The sequence below is a fragment of the Panthera onca genome, chromosome X, assembly GCF_046562875.1.
Source record: "Panthera onca isolate mPanOnc1 chromosome X, mPanOnc1 haplotype 2, whole genome shotgun sequence".
Lineage (NCBI taxonomy): Eukaryota > Metazoa > Chordata > Mammalia > Carnivora > Felidae > Panthera > Panthera onca.
In genome coordinates this window covers 483,995-505,031 of record NC_138357.1, presented here as the reverse complement: position 1 = coordinate 505,031, position 21,037 = coordinate 483,995, and the positions used below count along the sequence as shown (strand labels likewise).

General features: G+C 38.2%; 1 protein-coding gene across 4 annotated transcripts in view; it reads right to left on the bottom strand.

Moving 5' to 3' along the window:
- Positions 1-21,037, bottom strand: part of TMLHE (trimethyllysine hydroxylase, epsilon) — a 99,164-nt gene that overhangs the window by 45,118 nt on the left and 33,009 nt on the right. For 3 of the 4 annotated variants that reach the window (XM_081792535.1, XM_081792534.1, XM_081792537.1), the window contains 2 exons: positions 11,346-11,522; positions 5,738-6,017 (listed from right to left, as the gene is read on the bottom strand). In XM_081792535.1, the coding sequence (XP_081648661.1) occupies positions 5,738-6,017; positions 11,346-11,522 (457 nt within the window). The remainder of the gene's footprint in view (positions 1-5,737; positions 6,018-11,345; positions 11,523-21,037) is intronic. The other variant, XM_081792536.1, reaches the window with a different exon arrangement.

Here is a 21,037-nt window from a genome sequence, read left to right as displayed (position 1 = left end):
TGGTGTCATGTTCATTTATTTGTAAACACTGAACCACCCCTGAAGCCTAGGCATAAATCCCACTTGACCATGGTGAATGATTCTTTTAATGTACTGTAGGATTCGATTTGCTAGTAGTTTGTTGAGAATTTTTGCATCCATATTCATCAGGGAAATTTGCCTGTAGTTCTGTTTTTTAGTGGAGTCTTTGCTTTTGGAATCAGGGTAATGCCGGTCTTACAGAATGAGTTTGGAAGTTTTCCTTCCATTTCTATCTTTTGGAACAGTTTGAAAAGAATAGGTTTTAACCCTTCTTTAAATGAATGTTAGATTTCACCCGTGAAGCCATCTGGCCCTGGACTTTTGTTTGTTGGGAGATTTATTACTGATTCAATTTCTTTTCTGATTATCAGTCTGTTCAAGTTTTCTATTTCTTCCTGTTTCAGTTTTGGTTGTTTATGTTTCTAGGAATTAATCCATTTCTTACAGGTTGTCCAATTTGTTGGCATATGGTTTTTCATAATATTTTCTTATAATTGTATCTATGTGGTGTTGGTTGTTATTTCTCCTCCCTAATTTTGATTTAATTTATTTGAGACTAATCTATTTTCTTTTGATAAGACTTGCTAAGTGTGGGGAATAAGTTTTGGAATTCCCTGAGCTTGTACCAATGGGTTAACAAGGCTTACAATGAAAGCATCCAAGATTAGGCAAATAGGGCGAAAGTGCTCCCAGCATAGAACAAAACAGAAAGCTGCTGTCACAGGACTTAAGGTCCAGAATAGGTAAACAGGTAAACAGGGCTATAGACTGCAGCATGGTGAAATTGCCCAGAGGGGAGCTAATTAGCAAAAGAAAAGTGCCTTGTTGATCCTAAGGTAGCCTGCTCTCTCTTATCCCGTAGGCAAGCTAAGATAAACAGACGTGGCGCCTTGTGCCTGCTGTAAACCATCTGCTTGGCACCGTGAGTTTGTTTTGTATTGACCCAAACCCCTAACACTGCACATCTTTGAAACCCCTTTTCTATCACACACGAGTTAATGTTTACTGTTTCATTGTCTCTTTCTGCATGTCCATCACGTTTGTAAGCCTTCTGATCCTAATAAAAACTGAGCAAGGACCCTTATTCGAGGCTCTTGTCACCTCCCGGACATTAGCCTCTCTCATATTCAATTCTGCATCCACTCTCTTGCTGGACAAGAGAGAACTCCAGACTCAAAGTCTGCAACAGCTAGGGGGTTATCAATTTTATTAATTTTTTCAAAAAATCAGCTCCTGGTTTCACTGATCTGTTCTACTGTTTTGTTTTGTTTTGTTTTTTAGTTTCTATATCATTTATTTCTGGTCTAATCTTTATTATGTCCCTTTATCTGCTGGCTTTAGGCTTCATTTGTTGTTGTTTTATTGCTGCTTTAGGTGTAAGTTTAGGTTGTTTGAGATTTTTCTTGCTTCTTGATGTAGGCTTGTATTGCTATATATTTCCTTCTTAGGACCACTTTTGCTGAGTTCCAAAGATTTTAGAGCATCATGTTTTCATTTTTCATTTGTTTCCATGTATTTTTAAATTTCTTCTTTGATTTCCTGGTTAACCCACTCATTGTTTAGTAGCATGCTGTTTAACCCTCATGTGTTTGTGGTCTTTCCAATTTTTTTCTTGTGGCTGACTTCAAGTTTCATAGTGTTGTGGTCATAAAACATACATGGTATGATAAAAGTCTTTTTGTACTTGTTGAGGTCTGTTTTTTGACCTAGTAAGTGGTCTATTCTGGAGAATGTCCCATGTGCATTTGAAAAAACTGTATTGTGCTGCTTTGGGATGAAATGTTCTGAATATATCTATTAAGTCCATCTGGTCCAGTGTGTCATTCAAAGCCATTGTTTCCTTGTTGATTTTTTGCTTAATTTGTCCATTGGTGTAAGTGGGGTGTTAAAGTCCCCTACTATTATTGTATTATTATCAATTAGTTCCTTTATATATGCTATTGTTTATATATTTGCATGCTTCAAGTTGGGGGCATAAATATTTATGATTGTTATATCTTTCTATGGGATAGTCACCTTTATTTTGATATAGTGCCCTTCTTCATTTCTTCTTACAAAGACTTGTTTAAAATCAAGTTTGTCTCATAGAAGTTTGACTATTATGGCTTTCTTTTGATGTCCATTTGCATGATAAATATTTCTCATGTTCAATCTGCAGATGTCTTTAGGTCTAAAATGAATCTCTTATATGTAGCATGCAGATGTGTCTTCTTTTCTTATCCATTCTGACACCCTATGTCTTTTGATTGGAGTGTTTAGTCCACTTACATTCAGAGTGATTACTTATAGATCTGTACTCAATACCATTTTATTACTTGCTTTGTCATTGTGGAGATTTTCTTTGATCCTTTGTTGTCCTTGTCAATTTTGTTCTCTCCTTTCCACTCAAAGAGCCCTCTTTAATATTTCTTGCAGGGTTGGTTTAATGATCACTAACTCCTTTAGTTTTTGTTTGTCTGGGAAAGTCTTTATCTCTCCTCATATTCTGAATGATAGCCTTGCTGGATAGAGTATTCTTGGCTGCAGGTTTTTCCCATTCAGTACTTTGAACAAATCATGCCATTCCCTCTGGCCTGCCAAATTTCTGTTGAGAAATCTCCAGCTAGCCTTATGGGTCTTCCCTTATAAGTTAGGGACTTCTTTTGTCTTGCTGCTTTTGGGATTCTTTTCTTTATCACTATGTTTTGCAAATTTAACTACAATATATCTTGCTGGCCTGCTTTTTTTTTTCATTTTTATGGGAGTTCTCTGTGCCTCCTGATTCTGGATGTCTCTTTCCTTCTCCAGATTAGAGAAGTGTTCAGCCATTATTTCCTCAAATAAATCTTCCCCCTTTCTCTCTCTTCTTCTGGGACCCCTATGATACAAATATTATTACATTTAATGGAGTCACTGAGTTCCCTAAGTCTATTCTTGTGATTCATCACTCTTCTCTCTTTTGTTCAAATTCATTATTTTCCATAATTCTATCTTGTATATTACTTATTCATTCTTCTGCTTCTTCCATCCTTGTGGTCATTACAACCAGTTGGTTTTGAATCTCAGTTATCACATTTTTCATTTCTGATGGATTGTTTTTTAATTCTTTTATTTTGTGGTAAGGGTCTCCCTGATGTCTCCCATACTTTTCCAACCAGCAAGTATCTTTATGATTGTTGCTTTAAATTCTCCATCAGGCATATTAAATTATGTCTGTCTGTTTCAATTAGACCCCTGGCCATGACCTCTTCTTGTTCTTTCTTTGGAGATGAGTTCTTGTCTTGGCATTCTGTCTAGGTCTCTGTCTTCTTCTTTGTGTTAGAAAAGTCTGTTAGTTTCTGCTCCTGAGTGTAAATGGCTGTATGAAGAGGTCATATAGCATCCAGAGCCTGGTGCTTTAGGGAGTGTCTTTGATGTGTGTTGTGTGATTCTGCTGCTGTGTTTTGGCTGCTCTATCCCTCAGGTCAGTTCCTGCAGAGGCTCTTCTTGCATGCAGTGGGGAGTGTTTGCACCTTAGCCAAAGTGTGGTGCATTTTAACTAGGTGTGCTCTGGTCTGCTTGTTAAAAGGGACCTGATGCTACTTCCACTAGAACTGAAGCCTTGAACAACTCTCTGGTTGGGAGACATGGTGTGGGCAGGGGTTTGTGCTGATCTTCTGGGGAAGGGGCCTGCTGTGCTGGTCCTAGGCACACTTGCCCGAGAAAAGCAGTACCAGCAGCACAAAGTGTGACTTCGTGTAAGCAGGTTAGTCAGTTTGTGTTGGCACTGTGCTGTTTTCCTGAAGTTGGTTTATGCTGAGGGGCGAGGGAGGAAAATTGTGCCAGCCCACTCCTTTGTCCCTGTAGAAGGGAGTCCATGCTTCCTGCTCTGAGAAAAGCACCCCCAGAGGAGCAAGTAATTTCCCGTTGTGTGTCCTATGTGTTTTTCAGATCACCATTTTAACACTGTCTCTGGGTCATATGCCTGCTTGGAGCAGCACAGTATACTCTGGGATCTATCTCAGCCAAGCCTGCTGACTTTTAGAACTCCAAAATTTAGGGACCTGCTGTGGCAGGGGCCTGTGCTGGTCCTCTGGGAAAGGGTTTTGCCACACTGAAATGGATACAGTTTGACATGGAAGGGTGGGTGTACCAGAGCACGTGGGTGTGGGATTTGGAGCAAGAAGGCTAAACAGCTAATTTCCCGGTTAGCTACCCTCTGCAGGTATCTCTATGCCTATGCCGAGGGGTGGGAGAGGAAAATGGTGTCGTCTTTTGTCCTCAGAAAGGCAATGCCACCTCTCACAGATGTGCTCCAAGAAGAGTGAACAGTCTCTTCTCGTGTGCCTTACTTAGTAGTTCCTCATATCGAGCCATCTATCCCCAGGTTGTTTGCCTGCCTTCTCTCTAGGAGTCAGGCAGTGTCCTCAGGTTTCTATCCCAGTCAAGTCTGGGGACCTCTAAAATTCCAGTCTTTGAGCCCCCTTGACTGCAAAAACTCATGAAAATCAGCCCCTCTTGTTTTCCCGGCCAATGGCTTTGCAGAAGTGATCTCCTTGTGCTTATCCCTGTGTGCTCCACTCTCTCTCACCTTTCTCTGCAACCAGGGCTCTCTTTCTCCCACAGCACCTACAGTACGTTTCTCCCCCAAATTGCGTCTCTGCACTTCCTACCTTCCTTGATGTGGCCTCTTCTCTCCCCCTAGTTGTAGTTTGTTCTATAACTCCTCAGGTCAATTTCTTGGGTATTAAGAATGATTTGAGGGGCACCTGAGTGGCTCAGTCGGTTGAGCGTCTGACTTCAGCTCAGGTCATGCTCTCATGGTCTGTGAGTTCGAGCCCTGCATTGGGCTCTGTGCTGTCAGTTCAGAGCCTGGAGCCTGCTTCAGATTCTGTGTCTCCCTCTCTCTCTGCCCCTCCCCTGCTCATGCTCTGTCTCTCTCTGTCAAAAATAAATAAACATTAAAAAATTAAAAAAAGAGAATGATTTGATAGTTATCTATCTGTGTTTGAGGGACAAGGCAAAGCTAGGGTCCTCCTAGTACACCACCATCTCAGCCCTACCCCAAATCCCAGTTCTACTACCTACTAGCAGAACAATACTGGGCAAGCCACCTACTTAATATATGTGGGTCTCAAGTGGCTCAGCAGAACAGGAGATAAAATATACACTTATCATGATTTCTATAATGACCAAAAGAAAATAATGGTGTAAATTTGTTGGTTACACGCTATATTGTGTAAGGCAGTATTATTAACAACTAGTCTCTGAATCAAGCCTTAGCAATCATAGTAGGTCAAAACTGGATGATCTTTAGACACCATTTTATTCAATCCTCTAATTGTTCAGATGGGAAAATCAAGGCCAAGGGGGTAGAGGTGGAGGTGGAGAGTACAGGTGTGAGTGTAATGGAGTTGCCTATGTTCACACAATCCCCTGATGGTGGAGCTCAGAATACTACCTGATTCTCTTTATCCAAAGTTAGTCCTCCTCCTAGTGTACAATGGTACTTGTCACTTTGAGGACCACTAAGCTGAAAAATTTTACAGTGACTTTGAAGTCTTCATCATATTTAACATGTAAGTGTCTTTAGAGATTAGAAATCTGGGCCTCAAATAAAGCACTATAAATGGGAATCACTTTATTCAGACCACAAAATATTCATGATTAAAAACAAGGTGACCATACCCTGTTGTTATTTTACTGGTGTTAATGCTCTGGAAATTATTACTATAGATATTAGAAACTAATAACTTACCTGATCAAGCTGATCCTTTCAGCCAACTTCTCTGTGTGTTCTTGAGTGGGAGGGACATTTTCTACAAATGCAATTCCATACAGCAGAAAATTTTGCAGAAAGTTCTTTAATCCATCATTTGTTTCTAGGAAGCTCTGGAAATCTACAGATGGAACTTGGGCTTGCTGGTAGATTTCAGCATTCCATAAGATTCTAGGCTGGATGACCTTTTGTTTCTGCCCTTCATAGCTGTTTTTCACCAGCCAATCCAAATCATATTTAGTCACATGACCATCTGGCCCTTTTAAGGGAAAAATAAAAGACATTAAAATAATAGTTATAAGTACTGCCAATAATTTACTGGTTAAGAATGTTATTTTTAGCAACCAATTACCCAGTGCTATATTGTTTATGGAACAAAATTAAAACAAGTGCCTAGAATTTTCCTGAGAACAGAAATATTTGTAGGTTGAGTAGTATGAATTAGTAAGTGAATGAATGAACAAATACATCTTACCAACTAGAATGGACTAAATGAATTAGGGTAGTTTGACCTAATGATACGACATTAATATAACAGGATAATGATTTCATAAGTGACTTTGCCCACTGTGCCCAAAAAACCCCCCAAAAGTAAAAAAAATCCCCCCCAAATGCTTTAGAAAATCTTCAGGATATGCAAAGGGTATAGCAAGGGGAGTAAAAGGCTTTGCTGGCATCTTATCTTTTCTCTTACTTCTTTTTACTTCTCTTTCTCTGTCTCTGTTTCTGTTTGGCTTCCCACCCCATGACAATAAAAGTATCATAAAGAATTTGTAAAGCATAAAACATATGAGAAAGATTTTAAAAATTACCTATATTTACCATTCTACCATGCAGATGAAACCACTGTTAACAGCCTGGCATCATTCCTTCCACTTTTTTCCCATGTACCCTGCCTTTGTAACTTAATATTTTAAGAGTGATTTTATCAATAAAAATTTAAATCTTTGGGGCACCTGGGTGGCTCAGTCAGTTGAGCATCCAGCTCTTGATTTCGGCTCAGGACATGATCTCATTCATGCTAATGGGATTGATCCCACGACAGACTCTGTGCTGGCAGTGTGCAGACTACTTGGGATTCTCTCTCTCTTCCCCTCCTTTGCTTGTGCTCTTTCTCACAAAATAAATGAATAAACATTTTAAAAATTTTAAATCTTCATCCTATGATTGTTTCATAAATTCATAGACTCTTAACTATAGAGAAGAAACTGATGGTTCCCAGAAGGGAGGTGGGTGGAGGGATGGGTGAAATAGGTCATGGGGATTAAGAGGGCACTTGTGATGAGCACCGGGTGTTTTACGGAAGCGCTGAATCACTAAATTCTACACCAGAAACTAATGTTACACTTTTATGTGAACTAACTGGGATAAAAATAAAACTTAAAAAATGAAATCTTTATAAAAATTCTTATAATTTGCAGAATATGGACTACCAAGATTTACCTAACCAATTTTCTCTGGAGCATGTAGGGTTTTTTTCTTTCATTTCCTTATTATTTAATAGTGACATCCTTGTTTATAATTCTGATAATTTTCTTAAAATAGGAACACAGAAGGTGGAATTGTTAAATCTGAAGATCTAAACTTTTAGGAGTCTTGATGCATTTAAGTTACTTTATTAGAAAGTCTACCAATTTCAGAGTGCCTGGGTGGCTTAGTCAGTTAAGCGTCCAACTCTTTATTTTGGCTCAGGTTATGATCTTACAGTTTGTGAGATTAAACCCCGCATTGGGCCCTGCACTGACAGTGTGGTGCCTGCTTGTGATTCTCTCTCTCCGTCTTTCTCTGCCCCTGCCCTGCTCCTGCTCTTTCTCTCTCAAAATAAATATTTAAAAAATGTTCCCACAGTATTTTTAAAAAGTATACCAATTTTCATTCTCTACAGCAATATATATGCACCTATCAAAATAGAGTATGCTTATTTTTTAAAGATAGTTTTTCCAATTTGGTAGGTAAAGCTCTTATTGTAATAATTTTAATTTATTCATTTACTAATAAGGCTAATAAGAACATTTGTTAGACATTTATATTTGTTAGACATGCATCTTTTATTTTTATTTTTAAATTATTATTACTTTATTTCAAGTTTTTATTTAAATTCGTTAATTAACATATAATGTAACATTGGTTTCAGGAGCAGAGTTTAGTGATCCATCACTTACATACAACACCCAGTGCTCATTGCAATAAGTGCTCTCCTTAATGTCCATTACCCATTTAACCTATCCCCCCATCCACCTCCCCTCCAGCAACCCTCAGTTTGTTGTCTATAGTTAGCAATCTAGCTCTTGGCTTGTTTTTCTCTCTCTTTTTCCCTTTGCTTATTTATTTTGTTTCTTAATTTTCACATATGAGTGAAATCATGTGGTATTTGTCTTTCTCTGTCTACTTATTTCATTTAGCATAATACTCTCTGGCTCCATCTGTATCATTGCAAATGGCAAGATTTCATTCTTTCTGATGGCTGAGTAATATTCCAGTGTGTGTGTGTGTGTGTGTGTGTGTGTGTGTGTGTGTATACACATCTTCTTTGTCCATTCATCAGTCAATGGGCATTTGAGGTCTTTCCATAATTTGGCTATTGTTGATAGTGCTGCTGTAAACATTGGGATGCATGTGTCCCTTCAAGTCAGTATTTTTGTGTCCTTTGGGTAAATTCCTAAGTGCAAATGCTGGGTCATAGGATAGTTCTATTTTTAATTTTTTTGAGGAACCTCCATACTGTTTTCCAGAGTGGCTGCACCAGTTTGCATTCCCACCAACAGTGTAAGAAGGTTCCCCTTTCTCCACATCCTCGCCAGTACCTGTTGTTTCTTGTGTTGTTGATTTTAGCCATTCTGACAGGTGTGAGGTGGTATCTCATTGTAGTCTTGATTTGCATCTCCCTGATGATGAGTGATGTTCAGCATCTTTTCATGTGTCTGTTAGCCATCTGTATAGACATAGTTTTTAAATGCAAGGGTTACCAAACTATGGCCCACAGGCCAAATCTGCCTGGCAGTTGTCTTTATCATACCTGTTTTGGAACACATGATACTCACTTGGTTACATATTGAGTATGTCTGCTTTCACCCTACTACTGAAGAATTGAATAGCTGAACAGTTATGACAGAGACTGTACAGCTAGCAAAACCTAAAAGTTTTTACTATCTGGGCTTTTACAGAATATTTGCTGACTCATGCTTTAACGATCTGCCTGTTCACTTCTTTCTCACATTTTTCTATTGAAATACTAATGCTTTTCTTTACAAACTGGCAATAAAATACCTTATACATTAATAGGTTTTCAGTCTCTGTAATGCATGTTGCAAATGTTTTGCATAGAAATAAACCTTTCTATGGCATGGGTTTTTTTTTTTTTTTTTTTACTATAGAGAAATCAGTAGTCAAAAGTATTGATTGTAAATATTGTTTCCTCCAAAGCTTTTTTCTTTTCACTTTTTATTTTGAAATAATTATAGATTCACAGGAAGTTGCAAAGAAATGCTTTTATTCAGTAAATAAATTCAGTAGTTGCAGGATACAAAATTAATATACAGAAATCTATTGTGTATCTATACATTAATAATAAAGTAGCAGAAAGAAAAGTTAAGAAAACAATCCCATTTACAATTGAACTGAAAAGAATGAAATACTTAGGAATCAATTTATCCAATGAGATGAAAGGCCTATACCGTGAAAAGTATGAGACATGAATGAAAGAAACTGAACAACAACAACAAAAAATGGAAAGTAATCCAATACTCATGGATTGGAAGAATTAATATTGTTAAAATGTCGATACTACCCAAACCAATCTACAGATTCAATGTAATCCCTATCAAAATACCAACAGTATTTTTCACAGAACTAGAACAAATAATCCTAAAGTTTGTATGAAACCACAAAAGACCCTGAATAGCCAAAGTAATCCTGAGAAAGAAGAGCAAAACTGGAGGTATCACAATCCCAGATTTCAAGATATACTACAAATTTGTAATAATCAAAACAGTGTGGTACTGGCACAAAATAGACACTTAGATCAATGGAACAGAATGGAGAGCCCAGAAATAAGCTCATGAATATATGGTTAATTAATCTTCAACAAAGGAGGCAAGAATATGCAATGGGAAAAGGAGTTTCTTTAACAAATGATGTTGGGAAAATTGGAGAGCAACGTTCAAGAAAATGAAACTGGACCACTTTCTTACACCATACACACACACACACACACACACACACACACACACACCAAACTCAGGATGGATTAAAGACCTAAATGTAAGACCTGAAACCATAAAAATCCTAGAAGAGAACAGAGGGAGTAACTTCTTTGTCATCAGCCATAGCAACCTTCTTCTAGATATGTCTCCCAAGGCAAAGGAAATAAAAGCAAAAGTAAACTATTGGGACTACATAAAAATAAAAAGCTTCTGCACAGCAAAGGAAACCATCATCAAAACAAAAAGGCAATCTGGTGAATAGAAGATATTTGCAAATGATATGTCCTATAAGGGGTTAATATCCAAAATATATTAAGAACTAACAAAATTCAACATCAAAAAGCAAATAATCTGATTAAAAACAGAGAACCTGAATAAACATTTTTCCAAGAAGACATCCAGATGGTCAAAAGACACATGAAAAAATGCTCAAAATCTCTCATCATCAAGGAAATGCAAATGAAAACCACAATGAGATATCACCTACACATGTCAGAATGGCTAGCATCAAAAAGATAAGAAATAACAAGTGTTGTCGAAGATGTGGAGAAAAGGGATCACTTATGCAGTGCTGGCAGGAATGTAAATTGATGCAGCCACTGTGGAAAACAGCTTTGTGGTTCCTCAAAAAATTAAAAATAGAAATACCATCCCATCTAATAATTCCACTGTTTGGTATTTACTCAAAGAAAACACTAATTTGAAAAGATACATGCCCCCCTATATTTGTTGCAGCATTATTTACAATAGCCAAGATAGGGAGGCAGCCCAAGTGACCACTGATAGACGAATGGATAAAGAAGATGAGATATATATACACGCAATAGAATGTTATTCAGCCATAAAAAATGAGATCTTGCCATTTGCAACAACATGGATGGACCCAGAAGGTATTTGTTAAGTGGAATAAGTCAGACAGAAAAAGACAAATACCACATAATTTCACTTATATGTGGAATCTAAAAAACAAAACAAACGAACAAAAAACCAGTTTCTCAAATACAAGATAGCAAATACAAACTGGTGGCTGCCAAAGGGGAGGAGGAGGGGCAAAGTAGGTGAAGGGGATTAAGAGGTACAAACTTCAGTTATAAAGTCAACAAGCCACAGAGATGAAAGGTATGGCGTAGGGAATATACAGTCAATAATACGGTAATAACGTTGTATGGTCTTGGATGGTGATTACATGTATGGTGAGCACTGAGTAATGTACAGAATTGTCAAATCAATGTTATACACCTGAAACTAAGAAGATATTTTATGTTAATTATACGTCCATTAAAAAAATAAAATTCTCTGTTTTGGAATGAGGCAAACCAGTTTTTGCAAAATAATTGTTCCTTAGAAGAATACTCCAATGAAGGCAAAGTCTGTTGTCTACTCACAAGTGAAAAAGAGTGTGGTCTCATCCAGACGAATGGTCTTTGGCTTGATGCATAAGTCTACACTGGCAGTGTCCAGGCTGCGCTGGTGGGTCTTGGAGTTGTAGCAAGATGCTGAGCGGCAGTGGTCTCGAAGCCACACATAATCAAAGCACATCACGGTGTTTGCATATTGCAGTTCTAGGGGAAAGCATTCTTTCAGATTGTTTAATGTATTATTTTACAAAAAGAGATAATTATTTATTGAGGAAAACTTAAAAACAATCAATAGTCAGAAAACTTCCTTCAAAAAGTTTTCTACCTAGAAACAAGCAAGAGCAATGAGAGGAACATGAGCCTCTCAGATAGAAAACATACTATGCAATCTCTAGAATTAAAACAGTGACGTTGGGATAGGCAGAGCAGATAAAACAACACATGCATATAAAATGTCCAAAAATACACCTAAATATAGGAACTTGGTATCTAATAAACTGATAGTTATACACTGGGGAAATAATGACTTTTAAAATAAATGGCGTTTGGACAACTAGGTAGCCATTTGGAAAAAAAGACAATATTGGGTCCATAACCATATTGTCACCAGTCTCCAAGATAAACTCAAAACATATCAGAGTTCTAAATTTGGAAAAGGAGGAGAGGAGAGAAGATGGTGGCATAGGAGGACGCTGGGCTCACCTCGTCCTGCTGATCACTTAGATTCCACCCACATCTGCCTAAATAACCCAGAAAACTGCCGGAAGACTAGCAGAACGGACTCTATGGAGCCAAGCGTAGACGAGAGGCCCACGGAAGAGGGTAGGAAGGGTGGAGAGGCGGTGCGTGCTACAGGGACTGGCGGGAGGGAGCCGGGAGGTGGAGGGGCAGCCCCACCCCCCCGCAAGGCAGAGCCCCCAAGTCTGGCTTGCAAAAGCGGAGGGACCAGAATCTGTGAGTTCTGACAGCCAGCGGGACTTAACATGTGGAATGTTAAAAGTCAGCAGCTCTGCTCGGAGAGCGGGAGGGCGAGAGGACACGGGGAGGGAGAGTTGTTGAGCCCCAGAAGACAGAGCTCAGCTCGGCAGGGAACGAAGGTGCCGGCAAGCGCTATATCCCTCTCCCATCCCCCAGCCAAAATTCCAAAGGGAACCAGTTCCTGTCACCAAACTTGCTGGCACCGCACAAATGCTCAATGCTGTGCTTCTGTGGACCCATCCCTCCGACAGGTCTGCCTCCCTCCCGATGCTGCAGGGCCTCTCCCACAGGGGACCACCTATGGAAAAGTAAGCTAAGCCTACCCCTTCTGCCCCTGTGCACCTTGTGGATCCACCCTGGCTAATACACCAGATCCCATCAAAGCAGCACTACAAGCCTGGCCATGTGCAAATAGCCCAGACAGGGGCCACACCACTCCACAGTGAGTCCTGCCCCTGGGAGAGGGGAAGATAAGGTACACACCAGTCTGACTGTGGCCCCAGTGGTGGGGTGGGGCCAGATATGGGGTCTGACTGCAGCCCTGCCCAGCAACACAAGTTTCTCAGGACAGCACAGGGGAAGTGACCTGCAGTTTGGAGCCACCCCAGGGACTACCCAAAATGACAAATGGAAGAATTCTGCTCAAAAGAAACTAGAGGAAGTAGCCACAGCTAACTAATTGATCAAAAACGATTTAAGCAATACAATGGAACAAGGATTTAGAATAATAGTCACAAAATTAATCACTGGCCTTGAAAAAAGCATAGAGGACAGCAGAGAATCTATTGCTACAGAGATCAAGGGACTAAGGAATAGTCATGAGGAGCTAAAAATTGCTATAAATGAGGTGCAAAATTAAATGGAGGCGACCACAGCATGGATTGAAGAGGCAGAGAGAACAGGTAAATTAGAAGATACAATTATGGAAAAAGAGGAAGCTGACAAAAAGAGAGATAAAAAAAATTCAGGAGTATGAGGGGAGATTCAGAGAAATAAGTGATGCAATCAAGCAGAACAATATCCGTATAATAGGAATTCCAGAAGAGGAAGAGAGAGAGAAAGGGGCTGAAGATGTATTTGAACAAATCATAGCTGAGAACTTCCCTGATCTGGGGAAGGAAAAAGGCATTGAAATCCAATAGGCACAGAGAACTCCCTTGAGGCATAGCTTGAATCGATCTTCTGCATGACATATCATAGTGAAACTGGCAAAATACAAGGATAAAGAGAAAATTCTGAAATCAGCTAGGGATAAACAGGCTCTAACCTACAAAGGGAGACCCATAAGACTAGTGGCAGACCTACCTACTGAAACTTGGCAGGCCAGAAAGGAATGGCAGGAAATCTTCAATGTGATGATGAGCAGAAAAAACATGCAGCTGAGAATCCTTTATCCAGCAAGTCTGTCATTCAGAATAGAAGGAGAGATAAAGGTCTTCCCAAACAAACAAAAACTGAAGGAATTCATCACCACTAAACCAGCCCTACAAGAGATCCTAAGGGGGATTCTGTGAGTAAAATAATGCAACGACCACAATGTACCAGAGATATCACTACAAGCATGGAACCTACAGACATCACAATGACTCTAAACCCATATCTTTCAATAATAACACTGAATGTAATGTAAATGGACTAAATCTTCCAATCAAAAGACATAGGGTATCAGAATGGATAAAAAAACAAGACCCATCTATTTGCTGTCTACAAGAGACTCATTTTAGATCTGAGGACACCTTTAGATTGAGAGTGAGGGGATGGAGAACTATTTATCATGCTACTGGAAGCCAAAAGAAAGCTGGAGTAGCCATACTTCTATCAGACAAACTAGACTTTAAATTAAAAGCTGTAACAAGAGATGAAGAAGGGCATTATATAATAATCACAGGGTCTATCCATCAGGAAGAGCTAACAATTATAAACGTCCATGCGCCAAATACAGGAGCCCCCAAATATATAAAACAATTAATCACAAACATAAGCGACCTTATCGGTAAGAATGTGGTAATTGAAGGGGACTTTAATACTCCACTTACAGAAACAGATAGATCATCTAGACACAGGATCAATAAAGAAACAAGGGCCCTGAACGATATCAGATGAACTTGACAGATATATTTAGAACTGTGCATCTCAAAATAACAATACACTTTCTTCTCGAGAGCACATGGAACATTCTCCAAGATAGATCACATACGGGTCACAAAACAGCCCTTAATAAGTATAAAAGAATTGAGATCATACCATGCACACTTTCAGACCACAATGCTATGAAACTTGAAATCAACCACAGGAAAAAGTCTGGAAAACCTCCAAAAGCATGGAGGTTAAAGAACACCCTACTAAAGAATGAATCGATCAACCAGGCAATTAGAGAAGAAATTAAAAAACATATGGAAATAAATGAAAATGAAAATACAACAATCCAAATGCTTTGGGATGCAGCGAAGGCAATCCTGAGAGGAAAATACATTGCAATCCAGGCCTATCTCAAGAAACAAGAAAAATCCCAAATACAAAATCTAACAGCACACCTAAAGGAAATAGAAGCAGAACAGCAAAGACACCCCAAACCCAGCAGAAGAAGAGAAATAAAGATCAGAGCAGAAATAAACAATATAGAATCTAAAAAAACTGTAGAGCAGATCAATGAAACCAAGAGTTGGTTTTTTGAAAAAATAAACAAAATTGAAAACCCCCTAGCCAGAATTCTCAAAAAGAAAAGGGAGAGGACCCAAATAGATAAAATCATGAATGAAAATGGAATTATTACAACCAATCCCTCAGATATACAAGCAATTATCAGGGAATACTATGAAAAATTATATGCCAACAAACTGGACAACCTGGAAGAAGTGGACAAATTCCTAAACTCCCACACACTTCCAAAACTCAAATGGGAAGAAATAGAAAATTTGAACAGACCCATAACCAGCGAAGAAATTGAATCAGTTATCAAAAATCTCTCAACAAATAAGAGTCCAGGACCAGATGGCTTCCCTGGGGAATTCTACCAGACATTTAAAGCAGAGATAATACCTATCCTTCTCAAGCTGTTCCAGAAAATAGATAGGGAAGGAAAACTTCCAGACTCATTCTATGAAGCCAGCATTACTTTGATTCCTAAACCAGACAGAGATCCAGCAAAAAAAAGAGAACTACAGGCCAATATCCCTGATGAATATGGATGCAAAAATTCTCAATAAGATACTAGCAAATCAAATTCAACAGCATATAAAAATAATTATTCACCATGATCAAGTGGGCTTCATTCCTGGGATGCAGAGCTTTTTCAACATTTGCAAATCAATCAATGTGATACATCATATTAATAAAAGAAAAGAAAAGAACCATATGATCCTGTCAATTGATGCAGAAAAAGCATTTGACCAAATTCAGCATCCTTTGTTAATAAAAACTGTCAAGAAAGTCGGGATAGAAGGAATATACTTAAACATCATAAAAGCCATTTATGAAAAGCCCACAGCTAATATCATCCTCAATGGGGAAAAACTGAGAGCTTTCCCCCTGAGATCAGGAACACAACAGGGATATCCACTCTCACCGCTGTTGTTTAACATAGTGTTGGAAGTTCTAGCATCAGCAATCAGACAACAAAATGAAATCAAAGGCATCAAAATTGGCAAAAATGAAGTCAAGCTTTCATTTTTTGCAGATGACATGATATTATACATGGAAAACCTGATAGACTCCACCAAAAGTCTGCTAGAACTGGCACATGAATTGAGCAAAGTCACAGGAAACAAAATCAATGTACAGAAATCAGTTGCATTCTTAATGAAGCAACAGAAAGACAAATAAAGAAATTGATCCCATTCACAACTTCACCAAGAATCATAAAATACCTAGGAATAAACCTAACCAAAGATGTAAAAGATCTGTATGCTGAAAACTATAGAAAGCCTTTGAAGGAAACTGAAGAAGATACAAAGAAATGGAAAAACATTCCGTGCTCATTGATTGGAAGAATAAATATTGTTAAAATGTCAATACTACCCAAAGCCATCTACACATTCAATGCAATCCCAATCAAAATTGCACCAGCATTCTTCTAGAAGCTAGAAAAAGTAATCCTAAAATTTGTATGGAATCACAGAAGACCCTGAATAGCCAAAGTAATATTGAAGAAGAAGACCAAAGCAGGAGGCATCACAATCCCAGACTTCAGTCTCTACTACAAAGCTGTAATCATCAAGACAGCATGGTATTGGCACAAAAACAGACACATAGACCAACGTAATAGAATAGAGACTCCAGAAATGCAGTTGCATGGCCAACTAATGTATGGCCAACTAATCTTTGACAAAGCAGGAAAGAGTATCCAATGGAAAAAAGACAGTCTCTTTAACAAATGGTGCTGAGAGAACTGGACAGAAACATGCAGAAGAATGAAACTAGACCACTTTCTTACAACCATTCACAAAAATAAACTCAAAATGGATAAAGGACCTGAATGTGAGACAGGAAACCATCAAAACTCTAGAGGAGAAAGCAGGAAAAAAAAACCTCTCTGACCTCAGCTGCAGCAATTTCCTACTTGACACACCTCCAAAGGCAAGGGAATTAAAAGCAAAAATGAACTATTGGGACGTCATGAAGATAAAAAGCTTCTGCACTGCAAAGGAAACAATCAACAAAACTAAAAGGCAACCAATGGAATGGGAAAAGATATTTGCAAATGACATATCAGACAAAGGGCTAGTATCCAAAATCTATACAGAACTCACCAAATCCCACACCTGAAAAACTAATAACCCAGTGAAGAAATGGGCAGAAAACATGAATAGACACTTCTCTAAAGAAGATATCCAAGGGGAGGGTGGGTGATGGGTATTGAGGAGGGCACCTTTTGGGATGAGCACTGGGTGTTGTATGGAAACCAATTTGACAATAAATTTCATATATTGAAAAAAAAAATAAAGTCTTATAGGAGAGGAAAAAAAAGAAGATATCCAGATGGCCAACAGGCACACGTAAAGATGCTCAACGTCACTCCTCATCAGGGAAATACAAATCAAAACCACACTCAGATACCACCTCACGCCAGTCAGAGTGGCTAAAATGAACAAATCAGGAGACTATAGATGCTGGAGAGGATGTGGAGAAACGGGAACCCTCTTGCACTGTTGGTGGGAATGCTAACTGGTGCAGCCGCTCTGGAAAACAGTGTGGAGGTACTTCAAGAAATTAAAAATAGATCTACCCTATGACCCAGCAATAACACTTCTAGGAATTTATCCAAGGGATACAGGAGTACTGATGCATAGGGGCACTTGTACCCCAATGTTTATAGTAGCACTTTCAACAATAGCCAAATTATGGAAAGAACCTAAATGTCCATCAACTAATGAATGGATAAAGAAATTGTGGTTTATATATACAATGGAATACTACGTGGCAATGAGAAAAAATGAAATATGGCCTTTTGTAGCAACATGGATGGAACTGGAGAGTGTTATGCAAGTGAAATAAGTCATACAGAGAAAGACAGATACCATATGTTTTCACTCTTATGTGGATCCTGAGAAACTTAACAGAAGACCATGGGGGAGGGGAAGGAAAAAAAAGTTAGAGAGGGAGGGAGCCAAACCACAAAAGACTCTTAAAAACTGAGAACAATCTGAGGGTTGATGGGGGGGTGGGAGGGCAGGGAGGGTGGGTGATGGGTATTGAGGAGGGCACCTGTTGGGATGAGCACTGGGTGTTGTATGGAAACCAAGTTGACAATAAATTTCATATTAAAAACAATAAATAAATAAAAATTAAAAAAAAATTTAAGAAAAAAATATTGGAAAAGGAAACCACTGAAGTATTTTAAAAGGAAACACAGGTGGGTAGAGGTTATAAAGGAGGTACTTATACTATTCTTTCAACTTTTCTGTCAGTTCGAAGTTATACCAAAATAAAAGTTGCCAAAAAATTAAAGACTTTCCTATATACTGGGTTACTAATATAGGAAAGGTAAATGAAAACGAGATCAAATTTGTTAGAGGAACAAAAAGTATAATGCAGCTGGAAATAAGCAAAAATGTGGAAGACCGCTTACAGAGAAATATGCTCAAAGAGAGGCAGATTCAATAATGAAAAGATACGAATTCTCCAACAAATTAATGCACAAAATTCCATGTACTTCCAGTCCAAATTCACATGGAAATTTTCATGTACTGGACAGGCTAATTCCAAAATTCATATTCAGGATTAATAAACTTATAATTTTGAAAAAGAAGAAAGGCAAGGGGGTAACTGTCTTACAAAATACAAAAAACATATATAAAGCTACAGTCATGTAAAAAGTATGATATTTGAAAAAAAAAAACAGGGAGGGAAACCATAAGCGACTCTTAACTCTTATAGAGAACAAGCTGAGGGCTGCTGGAGGGAAGGTGGGTAGGGGATGCACTAGATTTGGGATGGGGATTAAGGAGGGCACTTGTAATGAGTACTGGGTGTTGTATGTAAGTGATGAATCACTAAATTCTACTGCTGAAACCAATATTACACTATATGTTGACTAACTAGAATAAAAAAAAAAGTATGGTATTTGTGCAGAATAGATGAACAGGTTAAGGGAACATAATAGAGTTTCAAAACAGCCCCAAGTATACATGGAAATATGTTTATGTTAAAGGTGTCATTTCATAACAGTAGAGAAAAGATATATTATTCAATAACTAGTTTTGGAGAAAAAGAATATTTGACAGATTTGACTCTGGATTCATATCATTCAAAACAGTAAATTACTGATAGATCAAAATATAAAAAATAAAATTATTATACAGTGACAATCTTGAGGTAGGAATGGCCATTTTAATATATATGAAAATCATAAAAGATAAATTTGTCTATATGAAAAGAAACCTGTTTTGCAAACAATATAAAAAAACAATGTTAAGTGGCAAATTCCTGACCTACCTAGGATCCATGGAATAATAAAATTGTGCGTATGTGTGGGTAGTCCTACATTTTTCCATTGAGAGGATCCATAGCTTTCTACAGAATTCCTATGCAATTCATAAGATAAAAATATTGAGAACCCTGTCCTTGAAGTGACAAAAGTGATTAACTTCATTCAGATGGGTCATTACACTGAGCTAATCCAGGATGTGACAAGTAGCCTGGGGGTCACATACAGCCTGTAGCCTGTTTTCGTACAGCTTGCAAGATAAGAATGGTTTTTACATTCTAAAAATGTTGTAAGACAAAAACAAAACAAAGAAGACCATGAAACAGATATGTACATGACCCATAAAGCCAAAAATATTTACTATCTGACCCTTTACAGAAAGTGTTTGTTGGCTCCCCAAATAATTCATAGCCATAAAATCGTTTATCACCTTCTCTTCCACTTCTGGTGATTTCACAGGACTTGCTAATATCACCAACTCAATAACTTTTTAAACATTTTCTCTCACACAACCCTTCCTTGTACTCTATGCAACAGTCCATATAGGCCATTATGCCATCTTGTCTGCAGCCTTTAAGTTCTTGTACATGCAGCTCCCTCTGACTGGAACATTTATCCTCACCTTCTCACCCCTCTTTCCTTGCCTAAATCATATTCTGTATTCATGACTCAGTTCACAGGTTATATCTTATAAGCAGTCATATGTAACTCTTCAGTTTGGGTCAGGTACTTCTCCTCTTTGTTCTTACAGCACCCTATATATCGCCTAAAAGCATTTATCATGCTGTCTTATAATGGTCTACAGGTTTGTCTTTACCAAAGACTAGGAGCACCTTTAAGATACTGAGTGTGCCTTCTTCATCACTGCATGCTTAGCACTTATCACAACGTCTAGCTTCTAGACGTTGTGCCCATTAAATGTCTGTTGAGGAAATCAATAAGCAGTGCTGAAGCTGCCTTACTGGTAACTCCAATATAGGTTACACATCAGAAATGAGAAGGATCCTCTCATTGAAATGACCTCTATGAATGACCTTCTCTTGCTCTGTTCAATATCTAGTAATCTTGACTACTACCTGCCATACATATACTGTTTTCAGTTCAGGAGTTGCTAGGCACATACAGTATGGTAGTAGAATCCTATGTCCTATGTGGCTAGACTTCTCTCTTTGCAAGCTCCAGAACATCCCCTACATTTTAGTTTAATTGCTGTCCTTATTGTCCTTCTTCCCATGACTGAGTTCATTCTCGTCTTTGCCCTTGCCATTTATCTCCTTGAAATTATAAGCTCCCCTAACTAAATGACCATCTTTTCCTTCAAAATCTGGCTACAAATTCATTTATTCAAGGAAGCTTCCTTGAACAACCCTACATTTTCTTTGAAATTAAGTATTTGGTAGGTAACAACTTAATTTGCATTTGCATATGGCATATGGTATTCATACTTCTTATATTTATTTACTTATTTTATGTTTCTTGGATACCACATCTTACATCTTGGGTCTCTAGAAATTCTCAGCTATACACAAAATTGACACTAAACAAATGTTTCTTAACTAGGCCAAAATGTCAATACAGAAAAGAAACTTGGGATTCATCTTAACTCATCTTTCTCATAATCTGCATTTGATCGATCACCAAGGTGTGCTGCTTCTACCTCCTAAATCTTTTTAAAATCTATATGACCTTTCCACTCCTTTCTCATGCCACATTTAGGCAACCACCGTCTTTCACCGTGGGCCTCCACAAAGAGATTTTTAAAATCGGAGTTGTGAAATCAGATTGTATTTTGGAAAGTGTTCTAGTTTTTGCTCAA